This window comes from Barbus barbus (assembly GCF_936440315.1).
Source record: "Barbus barbus genome assembly, chromosome: 43".
Classification (NCBI taxonomy): domain Eukaryota; kingdom Metazoa; phylum Chordata; class Actinopteri; order Cypriniformes; family Cyprinidae; genus Barbus; species Barbus barbus.
Window position 1 is genome coordinate 24,392,930 of NC_136721.1, and position 20,970 is coordinate 24,413,899.

The 20,970-nt window shown below is 34.3% G+C and overlaps 3 protein-coding genes across 6 annotated transcripts in view; 2 read left to right on the forward strand and 1 right to left on the reverse strand.

The window, feature by feature from the left end:
• LOC306861934 (ras-related protein Rab-27B-like) overlaps positions 1-19,570 on the forward strand; it is a 43,783-nt gene extending 24,213 nt beyond the window's left edge. The window contains exons 2-7 of one of the 2 annotated variants that reach the window (XM_079404436.1): positions 2,742-2,838; positions 9,782-9,953; positions 13,850-13,935; positions 14,998-15,101; positions 16,301-16,424; positions 16,905-19,570. In XM_079404436.1, the coding sequence (XP_079260562.1) occupies positions 9,801-9,953; positions 13,850-13,935; positions 14,998-15,101; positions 16,301-16,424; positions 16,905-17,088 (651 nt within the window). In that variant the 5' untranslated portion in view covers positions 2,742-2,838; positions 9,782-9,800 and the 3' untranslated portion in view covers positions 17,089-19,570. The remainder of the gene's footprint in view (positions 1-2,741; positions 2,839-9,781; positions 9,954-13,849; positions 13,936-14,997; positions 15,102-16,300; positions 16,425-16,904) is intronic. The other variant, XM_079404435.1, reaches the window with a different exon arrangement.
• The window catches only part of LOC306861931 (uncharacterized protein), a 1,169,885-nt gene that overhangs the window by 154,944 nt on the left and 993,971 nt on the right, over positions 1-20,970 (forward strand). The gene's annotated exons all lie outside the window — the stretch shown is intronic.
• The window catches only part of LOC306861925 (uncharacterized protein), a 39,869-nt gene continuing 38,993 nt past the window's right edge, over positions 20,095-20,970 (reverse strand). For all 3 annotated transcript variants that reach the window (XM_079404412.1, XM_079404413.1, XM_079404414.1), the window contains one exon: positions 20,095-20,970. This exon is cut by the window's right edge and continues 280 nt beyond it. The gene's annotated coding sequence lies outside the window, so the exon portion shown is untranslated.

Consider the following 20,970-nt stretch of genomic DNA (forward strand, 5'->3'; position numbering starts at 1 on the left):
TTTTAAGAGGATTCACACGCTCGGTGTATTGAGTTAATGGCTGTCAACAGTCTGATGTGCTTCTCTCTCACAATAGTGTTTCAATCCACACGAATCTCATGGAAAATAACATTCCTCAGATACTTGAATCCGCTCCGTAATACGGACTGCGTGACTCTCCGGCTGTTTTTGTCTGTTTCTCATGGATCTGAACTCATGCATGAACACGTTTGCTTTTTAGGAGTCGTTCACCTCAAAAAATATCATGAACTGCCCCTCATGTCCTCTAAACCCGCACGGCTTTTATTTGTGGAACAGAATGTCCGAGCCGCCGCTAATGAAATAAAATAATGAAAGTCTCAAGCTCTGATGAAGACAAAAAGCACCAAAGCTACTTAACTTTGAGGCTTAATTTTTTCCTCATGAAAAGCATAATGACTTCAGAAGACTTGGAATATAATGCATGAGTCACGTGGACAAATGTGATGGTGCTTTTTGTCTTTTTTGGAGCTTAATTGTATAGAAAGCAGAGGGATGTTTTGCTGAAATTCTTTTCCATCCAGTCCAGCCATATTAGTCAAGTACGGCTAATGAAATGTTTTTTGTTTTATTTCCCCTAAATTAGTTTTTTTATGATTTAATTAAATGTTAATAATCAGAACGGATGTCTAATCATTTGAACAATACAATAATTTATTGAACATTTTAATAATAAGTCAAAAATTGTGCTCTGTTTTGTGATTTAATACAAATTTATTATCAAAAATGGTAATCAAATGAATACACACAACTTTATTACTCTTTCAAATGTAATCAAGTGAAATTTGAACAATTTCATTTAAATTTAATTTATTTTCTCCCAAAATCAGTTTCAGTTCAGTTTTCTGTTTTGATTTTAATGGATTCTGTTTTAATTGTTGAATTAAATTTTAATAATCAAAAAGTCTTACAAACTGAATTGATAACAATTTGACAATTTATTACAATTTTAACTATAATAGTGCCTTATTTATTTATTTTTTCCCCTCAGAAATTGTGTGGTCTTTTAATTTTTTTATTCTGTGTTGTTTTATTTAACACAACCGATAGCTTATGTTATATTTACTAAATATCTTCCTTTTCCCCACTGTTATTAATCTTCAAATATTCCTTTACACGGGTTAAACTCATGAAGCGATGCCTGGAACAAAAACATTGGTAATCAAATGAATGCGTAAATATTTTATAATCAAATTAAATCTGAGCAATTCCTTTGATTTTGTCAAACAAAGTGCTTCAAAACAAAGATTTAGTGTTTAAATAAAAAAATGGATGAAACAATGTGTGATATTTAGTGAAATTCCTTTAAAAATCATTTTATATAAACTGTATTATTACTTTGAGAAATAGATTCTACTGTGCAACAGTGATAGCCTTGCTTTTGATTTTCCCGTCCAAACTTTGCCGAATTCTGCCGGCATTCCATGTTATGCAGTAAATTCCATTTTTATGACTGGATTCTGTGATTCCCTTCCATGTTTTCCACATCACTAGTCAGGGTTTCTTTTACCAAATACAGTCATAAACCGCTTGTACGGACTTCAAAAGCATTCTTGCATGCCTGGTACTGGCAAATCGGCACAAACGCTCACAGTTATTAAGTTCACAGGACTGAAGATGCCCTCTGAGGCTCCTGGATCTCATTACCCAGAATCCATCAGCTGTAGAGATGGGCCTGTGATGTGTATGTGGAGCAGTGCATTAACACTCGCCTCACTGCATCGCTGTACCGCATTAACCCCGTTCACACGTCAACATCTCCAGATCACGTCTTTAGCTGTGTTTCTGTCTTTAAATGAATAGTTCACCCAGAAATCATCTCATTACAAACCTGTATGACTGAAACACATAAGATGTTTTTTCTATGCATACAATAAAAGTCAATGGATCCCAGCCTTTTTCAAGCATGTTTGTCCAGTATTTGCCTTCATATTTCATGCAGATGGTTCATAAAGACAGAGTTATTTGAATCACATTGTGGTTATATTTTTAAGTTGACTTGTTAAACGCACACACACACAAAAAATCTAAATCTGGTCAAACGTTCTGAAAAAATAAGATAATTTAAAATGAGAAATGTTTCACCTAATTATCTCGGAATGAATCTTTGAATCATATGACCCCTTTAAATGGGTAAAAAACAAAAAACAAACATTTTTGCAGATCATTTTGGCTCAAAAACTGAGGTGCTTAAGTTCAGATCAGTGAGGCTTATGATCAGTCAGCTCCAAAAATAAATAAAAATAAGTTGATCAAATCCAAGATTGGATAATAATATAGCATAATGAGAAATTTATAAGCAATTTTGTGTAGGCTGGGAACACCAAGTATAAAAATATGCGGGGAAAATCCCCCAAAAAGTACAAAAATAACATTTTATTTTATTAATCGGTTTGTTTGGGGGGAGTTGTTATACCTTGTGTGAGCAAAGTCAGTAAGTTTAAGTCCAGTGCAATAACATTAACATTAACCATCACTTTCTGGAAAAAGACAATCCTCTCCAGGTCAAAATGACCAGAGGGTTTTTAATGCAATGCAAATCGCTTTGGTTATTAATGCTAAATGCATGAATGCAGATGTGTGTCTGGTTGCACTGGAGGAACACACATCTGCTGTGCTGGTTTAATTGTGTCACGTGACTGTCAGTCGTGTGTGTGTGTGTGTGTGTGTGAGAGAGCCGGCCCCAGGCCTTCAGTAGTAACGGTGCGGGTGTTCTCCTCCAGAGAGCAGAGGAAGCCGCGGTGATCTGGACTGGGATCAGGTCTGTGGTGGTTTACTGTGAGACCGATCAGCATCAGGAACACGAGGAGAAACACCAGGGTAAGATCTGGATTCAGAGCATTCGTGTTTTAGAGCTCCGTACTCATGGTTCTGATGGACGGAGGCTGTGTGAAGCTGTAGAAACTATTTTCTCTGTAAATAATGCAGTTAAGTAATTTTGTTTCTTCCATTTTAAATGTCCAGCGTCGTTTTAGTTTACACTGTAAAAAAAATATTTTTCATGCAGCGTTGTTTGTTTACACTGCATTTTCTTATAAAACATACACCCAAAATTTTCAGTAACTTTCTACTTACAAATTTTTTACATTTAAATCAGTGCCATTCCTTTGTAATAATTAGTGAAATTTGCTAGAAGTTTAAAATGATTTTACAGTAAGTGTAGAAAATGTATCTGGGATAGGATATTTGTGCATTTAAACTACCCAGATGTTCATGATTTGTTTTCTGAAACAGCATATTTTGCACTTTTTCACCCCCCAAAACTTAATATTTTTTTAACCCTTATAATTAAAGGATTTTCTTTCTTGTAGTTTAGCAGAACATCATCTCTTCTTTTTCCTCACGTAACAACAGAAAGTGAAGATGAATGCTGTCTAGCTAAAAAGAAATGCCACATATATAACAGTCACATGAGGCTTTGTGTGACTAATAGACCCAAAGTTTAATTTTAAATTGAATTTTGGTGTAAAAATGTATAGTGCTCTCCATTGCACCTCTAAAATCTCATTTGAGTCCAGATTTTTAGATATGATGCATGAAAATGTTGGAGATCGATGATGCTAAATATTGTTGGTTGTTTAGGGCACGTGAGATTTGAGAACTTTATATTCATATTCAATGATTTCATGCTTTTATGGGACTGGTTGTCTCACTGTATGCTCTCATCAGCTGTGTGAACATGCTTGTTTTGTGTTTTCAGTGTAAGTTTGAGACACTTTCCATTGGTTAACCTCTATAGAACCTCTAGATGCTTATTTTAGCAGCAGCGCAAATGCCTGAACGTCTCAAAGATGACACAAGTTGAAGTGCACATGAAAATAATCAGATTTTGCTGAAGATTTTGAGGCTTCACAGATGAGACAAAAATAGGTAAAAGTTATTAATTGAATTAGTTTTTACAGTGTTGGAATAGTGCACTAACATGAAACATTTTCTGTCTCTCTTTATCGTCTTTCTCACACAGTGTTTCTTTTGTGTTTCTAAACGTCTCGAGCATGTGATTGCTGCTGCTGTCGTTCCAGATCAGTTCTAGGTTTCAGTATATTTGTGTGTGTCAGTGGTTTAAAGAAACAGTTTACTTGCTCTCATGTTGTTCCAAACCTGTGCACTCTTAAAAATAAAGGTTCTTTATTGGCATCGACGGTTTCATGAAGAACCTTTCTATTCCACAAAAGGTTCTTTATAGTGGAAAAATGAGATTATTAAAATGTTCTTCACACCAAGAACTGATCACAGGAGAATTATTTTGGGAAACAAAATGGTTAGTTGCTGGAACCTTTATTTTTAAGATTGCAACAACAAAAGTAGGCCGTGAACATTAATTTAATTGCATTTTTTAAATGTGTTTTTACACAAAAATGTATGACTTTAAAAGATTTTACGTACTAGTTATATGTACTACACTGAGAAAATGGTGTAGGATTTACTTTGAAATAGTGCTGTCAATTAATCGCATCCAAAATAAAAGTTTTTGTTTACTCCAGGGTCATATATGTATGTGTACTGTGTATATTTATTATATAAATACACACACATACAGTATATATTTAGAAAATATTTACATGTACAGTATATGTATATAGATTAACCTGGAAAATGTTATATTAATAATTTGTTAATAATTTGACATTTTTAGTGTTTGTTAAATTGGTTATAATGGCTAACAAAAACTAACCAACAAAAACTGCCAAGACAACATTTCTCATTTTGATTCAGTTGAACTTGTACTAAAATGGAAAAAATAATAAAAACTATATAAACACATATAAAAAAAGACTAAATTAAAACTAAATGTCTCAAAGTTGAACTGAAATTCAAATAACTAATTCAGATATGAATAAAGGCTATAATAGTATCTAAATAAACGCAGTACAGTTAAAGATCTGTTAGTTGTTTGGTCTCTATTTCTTGTCTACTCCTCCTCAACGGGGTTTGTTGCTAACTGAATCTCATTCACTTGTAAATGCTGTAATTATGGGTGGTGGGAAATCCAGGTCATGTTTTCCCACAGGCCTTTGCTCTCAGTCTCTTATTCTCTTTAAAGTGTTTGTATTTCAGAAGATCTTCTCCTCTGCTCAGCGAGAGCACATTCTGCTGCTTCTTACTGTAACATTCAACACATTTAATGTGCGTAATATGATTTGTTTCCGAGGGAAACAGAAGGAAATGATGTAGCATGGGGAATGATAGAGCTTCTATTATGACATCATCACAGTGAACCAATCAGAGCGCAGTATGTGCTATCCCGTCTCGGCCCATTAAAACTGATATTCTTTTTCTGAAGTACTGGTTTAAAAACAGCGTTTGCTTTGCTATCATCCACCTAGCAACTGTATAACAATGTTCAGAACATGCTAGAATGATGGAAGACGCTTTTGCATGAATAAAAAGCACATTTAGTGATCTAGTTTAATGAATCGCCCTGTCTGCTGCGTCTAATTGTCTAAATGTCACCGTTTGTCTGATCAAATGTCATGCATTAGACCTGCTTTACCCAGAATTGTCTGGAAGGTTCCTGCACGTCTGTCTGACCAGCAGATTGGCTTGATTAACTTAACTACATTAATGAACGAGACATTGTATTCCGAACAATACCAATGAAAGACGGCCAAAACAATCTGGTTACGTTTGACTGGAACTGATGTGATGTGTGTAAAGTGCAGGTTCTGCTAAAGCTGTTTAGTATCTGTTGAGATGTCAGGGGTCTCTGTTCTGTTTATCGAGTTTGTTTTTAAAGGGGTCATATGATGCTTTTTTAAAGATCATTATTTTGTGTATTTTGGTGTAACAGAATATGTTGACGTTTTATTGTTCAAAAAACACATTATTTTTTAAAATACTGTACATTATTGTAGGTCTTCTACGCCCCGCCTCTCTCAAACGCTTCGTTTTCTACAAAGCCCCTCCTTCTGACAAGCGCAGTCTGCTCTGATTGGCCAATGGAAAATATTAATAAATGCTATAATAGTATGTTCCAAGGCAACATTTCTACATTTTATTTAGTTTTAAGTGAACACTAAAATTACTAAAGCTAAAACTGAAGAAAAAAAAAAATCATAAAAACGAAAACAGTAAAAACACAGAACAAAATTACTAAAACTTTTAACTATTTCAGTTTGGTTTTTCAATTTTTGTTTAATTTAAGTTGAAGTAATACAATTACGGAATACAGTAGGTTTGTGTGAGAATCTCTGAAAATATTATTCACTCCGTGAAAGCATGCATTTCTCATTCAACACACCTAAGCAGAAACAGTAATACAATTACTAAAACTAAAAATTAAATAGACTAAGAAGAATGACAAAAGCGCAGAACTTGAAAATGGAAAATACTATTAATGTTATATATTTCTGATCCTAAAATAAAACCGATATCAACATGCTAAAAATCGTTCAGAACACCTTAGCAACCGTATAGCACACGATGGCAACCAGCCACTGCAGCCCAGCATCATGATTTTGTCTTTTGCTCGGGTGAACACATCATCTTCAGTAGCTGTAGAAATCTAGTGTGTGATTTTCAGGGTTTGTCAGCCGCAGGGCTCATGGGAGGTTATTCCAGACTCGGTGCAGGGGGTCTCTGGCCCGGTTTGGTCCCTGTGTAACACCGACCTCTGAGGGCGTTTCACAGCACAGATAACCTTTCCACAGCTTCACTGCCAGCACAGATGTCGCGCAGAGACCCTACTGAGGGTGTGTGTGTTTGTATAATACACTAGGATTCAGCACAGAGCCGAAGTCTCGTTGAATCCGCTTCAGTCTGGTTCCACTGAGCATGTGTGTTTAATCTAATGAGCTCAAGCTCATTGTGATGGGAATGAAAGAGCCTGATGAGCCTGAGGTCAGATGTAAATCATATTAGATTGACTCTTTTGTTCAAACTTTAGTCAATATGTGATTGTTCAGTCTTCTCGGGCCAGTGCAGCGTTATTTGATTAAGGCGCAAACCAATTACCAACAACAGAAATACAAATTTTTGTATTTAAATTGATTGACCACAGATGCCACATTTGTTTTCTGCATTGTTTGCTGCTTGTTATAGTATCAAGTCAGATGTCTTAGTCTCAGGACGAATGATTTTTCTCTTGAAAAATCAGTTGAAACATGCCAAGTCCATTCTCAGCCAGTTTTGAACAATGTGAAAGAAGTCAACTAAAACTGTGCATTGAAGGAGACAGAGAGCACAACACTGGTTTCATGTTTAGTCTCACATATTGCTGTTAAGGTTCTACCAAATTCATGCTGCGTTCCTCAGTGCATGCAAGAAAATGCATTTTGCATTTGCATGCAACAATGCATTTCGAAGCTGCATGCAAAAAAACGAATTTTGCAATTGCATGAAAAAAATGCATTTCATAATTGCACGCACCAAAATGCATTTGTAATTGAAAGCATCATAACTCATTTCATAATTGGAAGCAACAAAATGCAGTTCTCAGTTGCATTCATCATAATGCACACAGATATTATAGACTTGAGTCCCTTTGTCCATTAAAGCATTATATTATTATATATATTGAAAGGTCCATGGTCTTCAGTGTGACTGGACACTTGTGCATTAGTTGATGTTTTGTGGTTTAAAAACACTGTTTGCGGTACAATCACCCCTCCAGGAAAATGTACACGACTTTTTACTGAAATCAATATCAAATTCTGTCTTGTGTTCCAAACCCCTGAACAACATACGTGAGACATTCTCCAATTTGTCAGTCAACACTGTTTAACAAACACACAGGACACTTCTACAGCCTTCTGATTCTGACTAGTAGATTTGATTTCAGATGTAGTGTGTTTCTCACATCACGTCATATAAAAGTGTCTTCTGAGTGGCATTAGTGCTTGATATGCTTGTGTTTTTGTGATTATTTACACTAGAATCCACTAGAATTTACACTTAGAATCCATGCATGCTGTCTCGGGTAAATGATGGATCTCATGAAACCTGTCAAGATGTTTGGTGTCATGTTTTAGCCAAAAACAAAAAGAGATTTTGGTCTTGCTTCCATAACCTGTCTTGCAAAAATACACATTTAGGTGGTTATTTATTTATTTATGCACACATATTTTCTACTGTAGATTTCAGATTTCACTATGCTTTAAAATTATTTCTCCACTTCAGCAGCTCTTACATGCACCAAACTTAGCATTTTTATTCCTATCTACTGTATATTCTGAAGGTTTTCACTGAAAGGTTTGTTCATTTCTCATTCAGACTGATTTATATGACATTTTACCCTATAAAAACATGGTAAAAATAGATATATTTAAAGGCTGTGAGTTTTTTTTTTTTTGGCTCCACTTTGGCAGAACTTACCTACACCATACTTGCATATGTGACCCTGGACCACAAAACCAGTCATAAGGGTAAATTTTGTGAAATGTATATATCATCTGAAAGCTGAATAAATAATTTTTCCATTGATGTATGGTTTGTTAGGATCAGACGATATTGGCCGAGATACAACTATGCAGAATATAATTTCTTGTTTGTTTCTTCAGATTCTTGTTATAATGTGCTTTGAACATGAGATCTTACAGTACATTGTAGAAATATATTATGCATTGGGATTCAGTGAATCAGGATTGAACGCAGACATGAAGTGTCATGTTTTATTTTCAGTAGACGGTGAGGTGTGTGAGACGTGATGATGATGTGTGTGAGAGACACAGAGCGCCACAGATCTGCTGATCATGAGGAAGCGGCTCTGGGTCATGTGCTGGACGAGCCGCTCACAGATGAATGAAGCTCTATTCATCTCTTTCTGATGAACTCTAGTGAATGTGTGAGTGCTGAGCGTTTGCTGCAGGCTGTGATGTGTTTACTGCAGCGTCTCCAGCCCACACGTATAAATGAGATCATTTGAGCGCTGTAGAAACGGCCCTGAGACCTTCTGAGAGTAAGAGAGAGAGACGCGGCTCCGTCACACCGAGATATTGTTCAGTCTGTCTCTTTCTGGTTTCTTTGGCCTTGATGTGTGTTATTGGTTGAGCAATATGGGCTTTTTAATAGCGAGCAGATTTGGCACAGTTATATAATAGCAGAATATGTTGAATATGTGTACACAGACACACACGTGCATACACAAAAAAATCAGTTTTCTTTCCATTTTCAATACATTTTATAGTACATACACATATATTTGAAAATATACATCTTAAAAATGTGCAATTTTTATTAATATTTATAATTATTTATTATTTAATAGTATAAATGATCAGTGTATATACACATAAATATATAAATGTGTAAAAAGTAATTTTTTGCTCAAAGTTATTATGTATTTTAAGTTAATTAACAGTTAACAGTTTCAATGATTGTCTCTTATTTACCTGTTTTTTTTTAATTGTGTGTGATTTTAGTATTATTAAGATGCAATTAGTGATTACAAATCTTTATTTATTTATTTAAAGTTTTTGTAATTTTTTTTTTTTTTTTTTAAATGTGTCTGTATAGTTTATATTAATTATTATTTCAGTTTTAGTTGCAATTATTTTAGTACATTGTTAAAAATAAATTAAAATAAGAAATTTTGCCTTGGCAACTATGTGAAATAATTTTATTTAAAGTAATGGAAAATATTTCCCTTTTAGTTAACTTTAACAACCTTTGTGATTTCATTGATTTACTTCGGCTCCATATTTCCATGGAGTATGTTTGTTGTATTGATTTATTAAGGTGGCTTTAATATGCTCACAGTGTTTGTGTGTGTGTTGTATTGATTGATTGTGGGTGCTGTAATATCCTCATGTTGTTTGTTGTGCAGGTTCAGCTCCAGCAGCACTATGACCGATGGAGATTACGACTATCTGATCAAACTCCTGGCTCTCGGGGACTCCGGAGTGGGCAAGACCACCTTCCTCTACCGCTACACCGACAACAAGTTCAACCCCAAATTCATCACCACCGTGGGCATCGATTTCAGGGAAAAGAGAGTGGTTAGTGTCTGTTGGCCGGATGGCTCTTGAGTTACGAGCTTTGATGTTCCCTGCGAGTTCGGCCCTCTTTCCTCATGTAATTGGCTCATAATTCAGTGTGTGAGAGTGTGTGTGTGTGTGTGAGGGTGATAAAGTTTATTGATGTGGATCATAAAGTGTGAAGAGCCACACACAATGGACTTCACACACTCCAGCAGCATTAAAAGAGCAAATCTCTGAGACGCAGCGAGCAGATCTGAGCTGACGGGAGCCATGAGTTCAGACTGTTTACAGACATGCTGATGTATCTGAAGAAGCTTTACTGTCTCTTACAGGAAATCTAGAGTTATAATATAACTATCTATAATGGTTAATGCACTGACCCCGCCCCCAGACCTGTACGTCATCTTACATTTCATATAGTTGACTGCTGACAAATATGATGCAGGGCAACAACTCCATAAATGCAGATATAAAATTAAAGATATTGGGGCAAAAATGCTCCTGTATGTAAAAATGCTCTTGATTTTATACAACAGTTCAGTAAATAAGAAGTGAATGTTGTGTTATAGTTTAAACACAATATTGCTCAGTTTTGCCAACAAAAATAGTATAAAGCCACAGCAGAATTGTTATGCGTCTGTGAGCCGTTTACTGAATTCCTGAATGAATCAGCCGTTTGAATGAAGGACTCATAAAGACATTTACCACCACCTGATGGCAGTTTTAGTTTCTTATTTAGAGTATCATTGTATTATTTAGTTTAAAAAAAAAAACTTAAAGGGATAGTTCACCCCCCCCCCCCCCCCCCAAAAAATATTTTTTTTTTTTTTAAATTGTCATCATTTACTCAAACCTGAATGACTTACTATCTTTTGTGGAACATAAAAGAAGGTATTTTGAAGACTGTTGGTGGCAAAGCTGTTGTGGTTACCAGTGACTTTCATTGTATAGAGGAAAAAAAAAAAGATATTACTTAAATTATCATGTTGAATCAAATAAAATATTTCTTTCTAAAGCTACTAATTGTAATGTCTATGTAATAATTTCTCATTTAACACCAAAATATATTTAAATAATCTTTTGGGGGGTATTTTCACATGTAATGTAATTTGCGATTAATTAGATTTAAAATGTTAATTCACTGACAGCCCGTATGTATGTATGTATGTATATATATATATATATATATATATATATATATATATATATATATATATATATATATATATATATATATATATATATATATATATATATATATATATATATATATATATATATATAAGAAGCGCAACAATTCAACTTACGGTTTGGTTTGTATCACAGTTTCGGTACGGTTCAGTATGTGCTACATGTAGGGAAAAACTATACTCTCAAATAAAAACGTAAGAGAATAAAAACAAGTAATTGACTACAAGCAACACACACACACACACACATACATATAAAATATATATAAAATGTGTGTAGAGCAAAGATACAAATAAAATAAACAGTGCTTTTCAGGTTTTTTAGGTAGGTATAACATTAGTTTTTTTAGGTACAGAAATTGAAAAAAGTGATCAAATGTAAAATAACATTGCATATTTGTCTGTATAAATTAAATATTAATCTTTATTGAAGTTACAAAAGCTATTCAATTAAGAGCAGTGAGTGATTTCTTTGTTGCTGTTTGATTAACATGAAAAACGTGCCAGTGTTTGTACCGTGACCTCGGTACTTCCAGCAAAAGTTGATTTGTTGAGCTAAGAACCCTGTTTGGCTGATGAAAAGCCAGCATCTCAGTTACATACAGTGGAGCAAGGCCATTGAGAGCTTTAGAAACAAACAATAACATTTTAAAATCAACTCTAAAAGAAACTGGAAGCCAGTGGAGTGAATAAAGAATTGGGGTGATGTGCTCAGCAGAAACATACATTAGCCGAACTCTGTCTGTTTTGTGTTGTTATTTATAATAAATCATATTACAGATGCCTTGTCAGATTTAAGTTGAACTGTGTTCAAGTGCATGTCGAACCATGGGTGGAGAACAAATAGAATATATATAAAATCTCTTCTCCTTTCACTACTTTTAAGCCATTTAAGACTAAAAATACAATACTTTTATATTATTTATGTATGTTTGTATAATCTCCATTTATATGTGCATCTATAGAACAATAAAGAGTTTGAATTGAATGTATGAAAAATGCTTCACAAGACCTTTATGACGGCTCTTGAGCGGGGATTCAAATGAGTCAGTTTTTCAATCGAATCAGTGAATTTTGAACTGATTCACAGAGGTAAATTTGACATAAAATATATATATAATTAGTAAATTCAGTACAATAAATGATAAAGTATCTAATTTTCATTTATAGATGCATCAATAGAACAATAAATAGTTTAATAATATGAAATTGAATGCATGTTACAAACATTCCAACAGTTTAACTAATTTTATCAGCTAACTTAAGTCCTCAGTTGTTGCTTCAGAAGATGGTTTGTTAATGTATTATTTTTTATTATTTATATACTATTGTAGTATTTATTCATATTTTGAATGAGCTTTTATTTTCTTATTTTTCATTTTGAATCATTTTGTTAGGTTGTTTTTTGATTTTCAATTTTTGCATGTATGCATGTATTACATTTTTTCAACTTTAGTAATTTAATACATCAGCTTATTTTATTTCTAATTTATATATTTTTTCCCACTTCATTTCAGTTACCAAAACTGTTTTTTGTAATAAGTTAGTTTGAACAATAACAGCACTGTATAACCGCTCTGTCGCGTTCTGAATGACATTTTGACACGTTTTAGAATGCGTTTTGGAGTTTTCACAGAGTTTCAGTGTTTTGGATTAAATGAATGTTCATGACTCACAGTAACACAAGACCACTGGCTCTTCGCTGTGTGTGTGTGTGTGTGTGTGTGTGTGAGGATGTGCAAAACGTGTTTCCACCCACTAAACGAGCCTGCGCTGATCTGGAAAAGATCGATAATGTGAATGAGGCCTGAACTTCTCAAACATATTCCTAGTTTGAATGATCCGAGCTCAGAATCACACATGAGAATCAGAGACGCAGAGCGGCCCGCATTATCAGTGACACGCGGTCACATCATGTCAGGAACAATCCTCCATTATTCTCCAGCATTATAAACACAATCTCATATATTTACATGTAGTGCCAGACCCAAACCCTGTCTGCAGTATCTTTCAGGTTTTCACCATTTGAAATGACATTTTCTTTTTCTATTACTTTAGTACTAGTGCTAATAATTTTTATTTCTTCTTAGCACATAATTATTTAATGCTGTATTTATGTAAAATGTTTAGTTATTAGTTATTACATTATCCTATTCTAATTACTTTAGGACTGTTCTATTTATTTATTTACATTTTTATTGTTTTATTGTAATATGCTGCTTCCTTTTAAGCATATGATTATTTAGTGGCAAACGCAAGCAATCCTGATTTATTTCAGATGTTTAAAATATTTAGTTTCTATTAATTGTACCATTTATCGTTTTCTACTTTAGGACTGTTTTTATTTATTTATCTTGTCTATTTATTTATTTTAATCTACTTTTTGTTTTTTCATTATATGTAATCACATGATTATTTAGTGTGCTTTTTTTTAGCGCTTTATGCTCTTTTTCCTTCGGAGACTCTTTAAATATCACAGATGAAGTGAGCAGGAAGACAGTGAGATGAAAGCATCTATCCCAGCATGCAGTGCGGCTCAGGCAGATCAATAACAGCATCCATCTGAGCTAAAGCGAGCTGAAGTACAGCAGTTTCCCAGCGTTTGAATCATGTTATTTAGAGTTTTCAGTCTGACCTCGAGCCAAAACACCTTCAGAGACTCTCTGAATAGTTGATGTAGTGAAGGTTTGGTGCTGATCTCTGCTGGTCTGTGTTGTTCTGCAGGTTTATACGACAAGCAGCCCCAATGGAACGACGGGAAAGACGTTTAAGGTTCACCTGCAGCTCTGGGACACGGCGGGACAGGAAAGGTGTGTTCTTCCCTTCATAGTCATGGTCACGTTCCCATAGTGTCCTGCTTTCCCAGTATCAGCTCCATCTGTGTCGTCTGGAGCAGGGCTTTTCAATCTTATAGAGGCCATGGACCCCAAATGTGATCAACCACACGCAGTGGACACTCATCTTAAAATGAAGAGTTAATCAGCAAAAACAGATAACTCAAAAATTGTTTTTTCATTGTGCATTGCGATTAATCTCAATCAAACTGCAGTTGGGTTATTTTGATTAGGTTAAAAAATACAGCTAAAGAACACAATAAAAATAACAATGAAAAAACATGACTTTTTCAAAATAAAAAACATCTGTTTTTGCAAATTAACTCTTCAAATATATTCTACTCATTTATTTTAATTGATTGTTTATCATTTGTATTGTTCACCTGTTTATTTTAATGCTTTAAAAATATATGAAGTATTAATGCATTTTAAAATAGTTAGTAAATATTTTGAGATATAAATTTTTTTAATATTGTTTATTTTACATTAATGTTTTTCTTATTCCCTAGAGTAGTGTGCACTGTTAAATGTATTATTTATTTATTTCAATCTAATTATTTAATTATTTTAATGTATTCTTTATTTATTCGTTTTAATATAGTTTTTGGGTTTATTTTAGTATAATTATTGATTTGAATCTTATTTATTATATATTTTTACTCACTATAAAAAAGTTCAGTCAGGTACATTTTTATATTTATTTTTTATTATTTACTGAAATGTTATTTATTTACTATTTTTTTACATTTATTTTTTCACTATACATACTCTACTGTTAGATTGATTGTCATTATAATTTAATTATTTTAATATCTTTTTAAAAATATATTTGTTAATCTTACTATGTATTTATTTCAATATAACTAGTATTTATATTGATATATTTTTTTGTTTGTTTTAATATGTATTTATTTAAATTTTGTACACTGTATTTCTCCTGACTTTGGCATAGCCTGATTTGGACGGCTGAGATGTTTGAGAGACACAGACACAGACTGTAGACACTGATCAGAGATTGTGCTTTGTTCTCCGGCTCAGGTTCAGGAGTTTGACCACGGCGTTCTTCAGGGATGCGATGGGTTTCCTGCTCATGTTCGATCTGACGAGCCAGCAGAGTTTCCTGAACGTCAGGAACTGGATGAGTGAGTGAGCGCAGACGCACGACTAACTAACCAGCACTAACCAGTAGGAGTGTGAGGCTACACTGGTCTCACGGTTTGGTTCGATTACGATTATCATGTCATCGATTTGGTTCAATTGGATCCTCAATTTTACATTTTACTTCACATGTATACAATTGTCAATAAATACAAGCAGTCAGATATATGAACTGAACCTTTCATTTTACCTGCTCAAAGAAAACACATTTCTTGAATGTATCAAACATCAAACAAAACTCAAATCTGGGCACAGAAGACAACAGGAGCTTTTAGAACAAATACACAAAAGTAAATACTAAAAGTGCATCATGCAAGGAGTGTAAATCATTTATTAATTAGTGGTATTACCCCCTGCATATTTTATTTGTGCGTTACACACAGCGTGTGTCTTCTCCAGGTCATGCATAAAAGCCAAATTTGTGTCTCTGGAGCACAAAAGCAGTCATCAGTAACACAGGTATATTTGTAGCAATAGCCAACAATACATTGTATGGCTCAAAATTATACATTTTACTTTTATGCCAAAAATTTCCTACAGTAAATATATCTCAACTTAATTTTTGATTAGTAATATGCATTACTAAGAGCTTCATTTGGACAACTTTAAAGGAGATTTTCTCAATATTTAGATTTTTTTTTTGCACCCTCAGATTCCATATATTGTCCTAACAAACCATACATCAATGGAAAGATTATTTATTCAGCTTTCAGATGATAAAATTGATCCTTCTGACTGGTTTTGTGGTCCAGGGTGACATATGTGCCCAGATGTCGGCTTTTAAAGTAGTTGGAGCATTTTTAATTACTCGCACTCGTGTCTCGCGACAAACGACATCAGAAAAGCGTCAGTACGTTATAATCGGTTATGGTCTATGACTGAACCTCGTCCTCGTCTGCGTCACGATGCACAGATTCAGGAACGATTCATGTTGACTCGCCTGCTGACCAGAGTAACTGACTCACTGTGGACGAGTTTCTCACTTACACTGCTTCATCTTCTTCTCATTTTTCTCTTCCTTACCTTCTTCCTCTTCTTCCCATTTCTCTTCCACTTCCTCTTCCTCTCATTTTTTTCTTCTTTTCCTTTTCCTCTTCATCCTCTTCTTCTTTTCCGTATTCCTTTTTCCACTTCCTTATTTTCCTCTTCCTTCATCCTCTTCTTCTTATTTGTGTGTGTGTAGGTCAGCTCCAGGCTAACGCGTATTGTGAGAATCCAGATATTGTTCTTGTGGGTAATAAAGCTGATCTGAACGACCAGAGAGAAGTCCAGGAGAAACAAGCGAAGGAACTAGCGGATAAATATGGGTGAGTGTGTGTGTGTGTGATGAGAGCACAGTAATGCACTTCCTGTTGTGCATAAAGACTAATGATTGCTCGTCAGTGACTCTGTTGTGTTATTGAAACAGTCTGAGCTTCATCTGCTGATGCTCTTCAAGAGTTTCTCTGAAAACTTCCATTCTTCTGCTCGGCCAGAAAAAAAATGCATCATAATTGTTTATTAGTTACCATTCTTGTAGTTTAAGCAGTAAATCATGGCACCAAGATTATGGGTTCGATTCCCAAATAATGCATCAACTGTTGAGATGTATAGCTTGAATGCAAAGTTTCTTAGGCATCTGCCTTTTAAAAATAAATGAATAAACAAATATTAATAGTAAAATAAAATAGGTAATTATTGGCTAAAATAGTAATTGTGTGCAACGTAACACTTCTGTATTGTTTGCATGTTTCTGAGAGAATCCAGGCTTCTTCTTCTGATGTTTGTCTTTGTCTCCTCTTTCCCAGAATTCCCTACTTCGAGACGAGTGCGGCGACCGGTGCGGAGGTGGACAAGGCCGTGGTGACGCTGCTGGATCTGGTGATGAAGCGGATGGAGCAGTGTGTGGACAAACCGGCGGCGGACGCACACAACACAGACAGCAGCAAACTGGACGCTGCGCCGGCCAACGAGAAGAAGTGTGCGTGTTAAAGGGATCTCAGAGCGGATCCTCCCGACCTACTGTATTACAGATATGTGTGTGTGGACACTCGTCTTTCCCTCCGAGAGCCTGTGAGAGCTGTGCTACTGCCTCGTCATCTTTAACAACCCGTCCAAATTCAGCAAATGCATCTGAAATATTCATATAGAGATCCTAGCTCAGAAACTCACACTAAAAACCTGATGTGGCCATAATCTCGAGTTAGACCCTCATCATCTAAATGAATGTACATAAAAACAGAAATATCTGGCTCGCCGAGAGTTGAACGACATTCATACACTACCAGGCAGAAGTTAGGAATAATTATGAGTTGTTAGTGTTTCTGAAAAAAAATCTCTTCTGCTCACTTAGGCTGCATTTATTTGGTTAAAATTACAGTAAAAATGTGAAATATTTATAGTTTCAAAGAGCTGTTTTCTATGTGAATATCTGTTAAACTAATTTATGTCTGTGGTGCGCAGCATCATTACTCCAGTCTTCAGTGTCACATGATCTTCAGAAATCATTTTAATATACAGATTTACTGCTCAAGAAACATTTCTGATTATTATCAATGTTGAAACACTTGTGCTGCCCAATATTTTGACACTGAAGGCTGGAGCAATCAAATGCACCAGCTCTGGTGAGCAGGAGAGGCTGTTGTCTGGTGGTGTGTGTTGTGATTGGAAGGCCTGCTTCTGTCAGAGTGTGTTGTGATGGAAGCCTGTGCATGACTGACATGAGCTTGTGAATGTTTGGGCGTTTGTGTCTCTGCATGCGGTCACACGCGGCTGACGTCCAAACACGATCAATCCATACAGAGTTCTGGAGAAACTGGAAGCATGACTGTTGCAGATTCACGTCTCGAACCCGTTAGCTTGTGTTCACATCAGCCGTCAGAAACAAGTGCAGATCAATAGCTGCAGATCTGTGCTGTGTTTCTATGTTTGTGAGCGGCTCCAGCACACGCTTCAGGCCTCTGAACATCTAAAAGAAATTCATAGCAAAGGGTGCATTTTTAATGCATCCGTAAACATACTGAATAAACTGGGAAACTTCTAATATACAGGCCGATTACTGCAGATCTCGGTCTCATTTACAAACATGTCAGGATCGCATTTCACCCTAAATTCAAAATCATTAGGATGTTTCACATTGTGACTATATATATGACAGTAAAAAAACACCAAATTCTCACTACTGTAAGTATATAAATGTTTTTCTTTTAATTCATTTTTTATTTCTCATGATTTTCAATCTCTCATTACTGTGATGCAGTATTTTATTTTTTTGTTGTTGCAGTAATGAAAATTTAGATTTTTTTTTTTTTTTATTAAATTTTGAAATTGTTGCATTGCAAACACACATTGGTCCTGAGTTTGGGGTGCAATGGATTTTAAATATCATGAAAAAATATCCATATTTCACCCTAAATTCAAAACCATTAAGATGTTTTGCATTAAAATAATTTTCATGACCGTTTACAAAAAAATACATTTTAACACCAAACTCTATGTAAATATTTTCCTCATAAAAAAAAAATTTAAAAATGTTTTAATTTTTTTTTATTAAAAATATATAATTATTTCAGATCTTTTTGGGGTAAAATTCGACATGGACGTGCTCTTGTACAAGCAAATTAATACAAATCCCCTTCTGCTAGGCTTTGTTTTTTTTTTTTTAATTGACCATAAATTCAAATCCATTAACATCATTTTCATTCCAAAAAAAAAAAAAAAAATCCCTTTATTTTTCATTCTCAGTATTTCTCACTACTGTTACAGCATTTGTTTGTTTTGTTTTTTTTAAATCGGCAAAAAAGCAGCATAAATATTATGGATGTATACTGTAAATCACAATTATTTTTTTTTATTATTTTCCCCTCACATTTGTGAAATCCAGAAAATCTTGGTCCTTAAAATACACATCATATTTTTGCATTAAGTCTTGTTTTTGGGGTGAAATATGACCTGGTTTGGTTATGATTGTTTAATGAACTCTGCACTGGGATTGAAACGGTTTATTTCTGTGCTGTTCTGATTTTATTTCTGTCCTCTGGTGCCAAACTCATCGTGTGCCATAATCAGGTCATCGAGCATCGTGTTTGATGAATGAAGGACGTCTGATCGCACGCCGTTCAATGTGACAATCTCTGGAGCGCTGCATCGTGTTTCTACTGAACTCCTGCTTGGCCTTGAACTGAGCCGCGGCTCTCGCTTTGGTGTTTTACTGGTTTAGTACCTCATGTGGTTTCAGGAATGGCTTTATGACCAGTGATGTTGTTCTCTTGAAGTTTACATTGAAGGATTTTCTCTCCTCGTGCCTGTAAAGATCTACTGACCAATGAAAGGCTGCCCTGTTAGCTCTTTTACTGCATCACAGTATAGAATAAAACAGAAAATAACAACTGGTTCAAAGAATTAACTCCTCAGTTTCCTTTGAGAGCATTTATTTTTTGTTATGCGTGCAACATGTTACTAAAGAATAAAGAGGGAAAAAATGATCTTGAGTTTGAATGGTCCATTTGTGAATGAGGAATATACAGAATATTCAGATGCATTTTAATATTTCAAAATACACATAAAATGGCCAAAAAATATTTACTAAAATATATTTCAAAATATGTAAATTTTCCATCTATATATTTGAACAAAATAAATAAACCACTAGTCTGTAAGTGTATTGCCTGTTTTAATTTTTTATAAAAAAATATATTTCATTAAGCGTCACTGATTATAACACACATTTAGCATATATTTAAAATATAGAAAAATTCTATTAAAAATATGAACTAAAATATATTTATGTAAATATATTCTGAGACACAAAAACAGTATTATTCTTAAATTCTAGTGGATTTGGGCATCTGCCATGACACTCACTTTAAATTTTTATATATTTTTTCTCATATATGGTTTTGGTTTTTAAAACTAACAAAAATATATATTTCATTGCAAAACAATTTTTTGAGAAATATTTATATTTTGAAATATATATAAAATGTAATACTAAAAGGTTGAAACTTGATATTTTTTAATTGCAAAATATAGTTTATTGAGCTTTAATGTGAACAACACATTTAGCATATATTTAAATGTATATTATGATTTGTATGGGTCAAAAACATCCCAAATTTGTGCTTTGTAAGTGTAATTTACCATCACTGTGCCTGTAAATATGAAAATGAAAACGTCAACATGAAACATTTCTTTCACATCCATAGAAGTGAAAACTAGTTCATCTGAAGTGGTTAAATTTTTTTTTAACTTATGAAATTTTGAAGATTCCATTCCACCTGATTCGATACCATTAAAATGCTTGAATTTTCTCAGAATTGATTTCTAGCCATTCTGACTTATATTCTCTTAACTGTCAGACATTAAGAAATTTAATTACTGTCTTTGCCTTTTTATTAATTGACTGTTAAAAGTTTTTACAAACTAAATAGACCAAAAAAAAAAAACCGCTTATAATATTTTATTACCGTTTGGTAGAAGTACATATGAACACCCTGGAGCAGAAACTGCAGCTGTATTTCAGAGACACACAGCATCATTAACACTTAAAGAGGATTCCCTAAAACCCTTCAGCAGAATAAAATCAGCATCAGCTGTCCTGATCGCTGAACACTCCCCAATCAAATCTCCAACACTTCATCAGCAATATTCATTCCTATCTCCATTATATTAGTATATGCATAATGTAAACAGCTGATTGAACTGAAAATAACAACAGAAACAGAATGGAGAGCTTGATAGAGAACTAATGCACACGATAGCTTACTGTAAACCACACTAAACCAGATTTGGCAGTGACTGCGAAGCAGATTCTCTTAAAATCCTAAGAGCATCAGTCCACAGGAAGCGGTTTCCACTTCCTGTTCATGCGGAGCT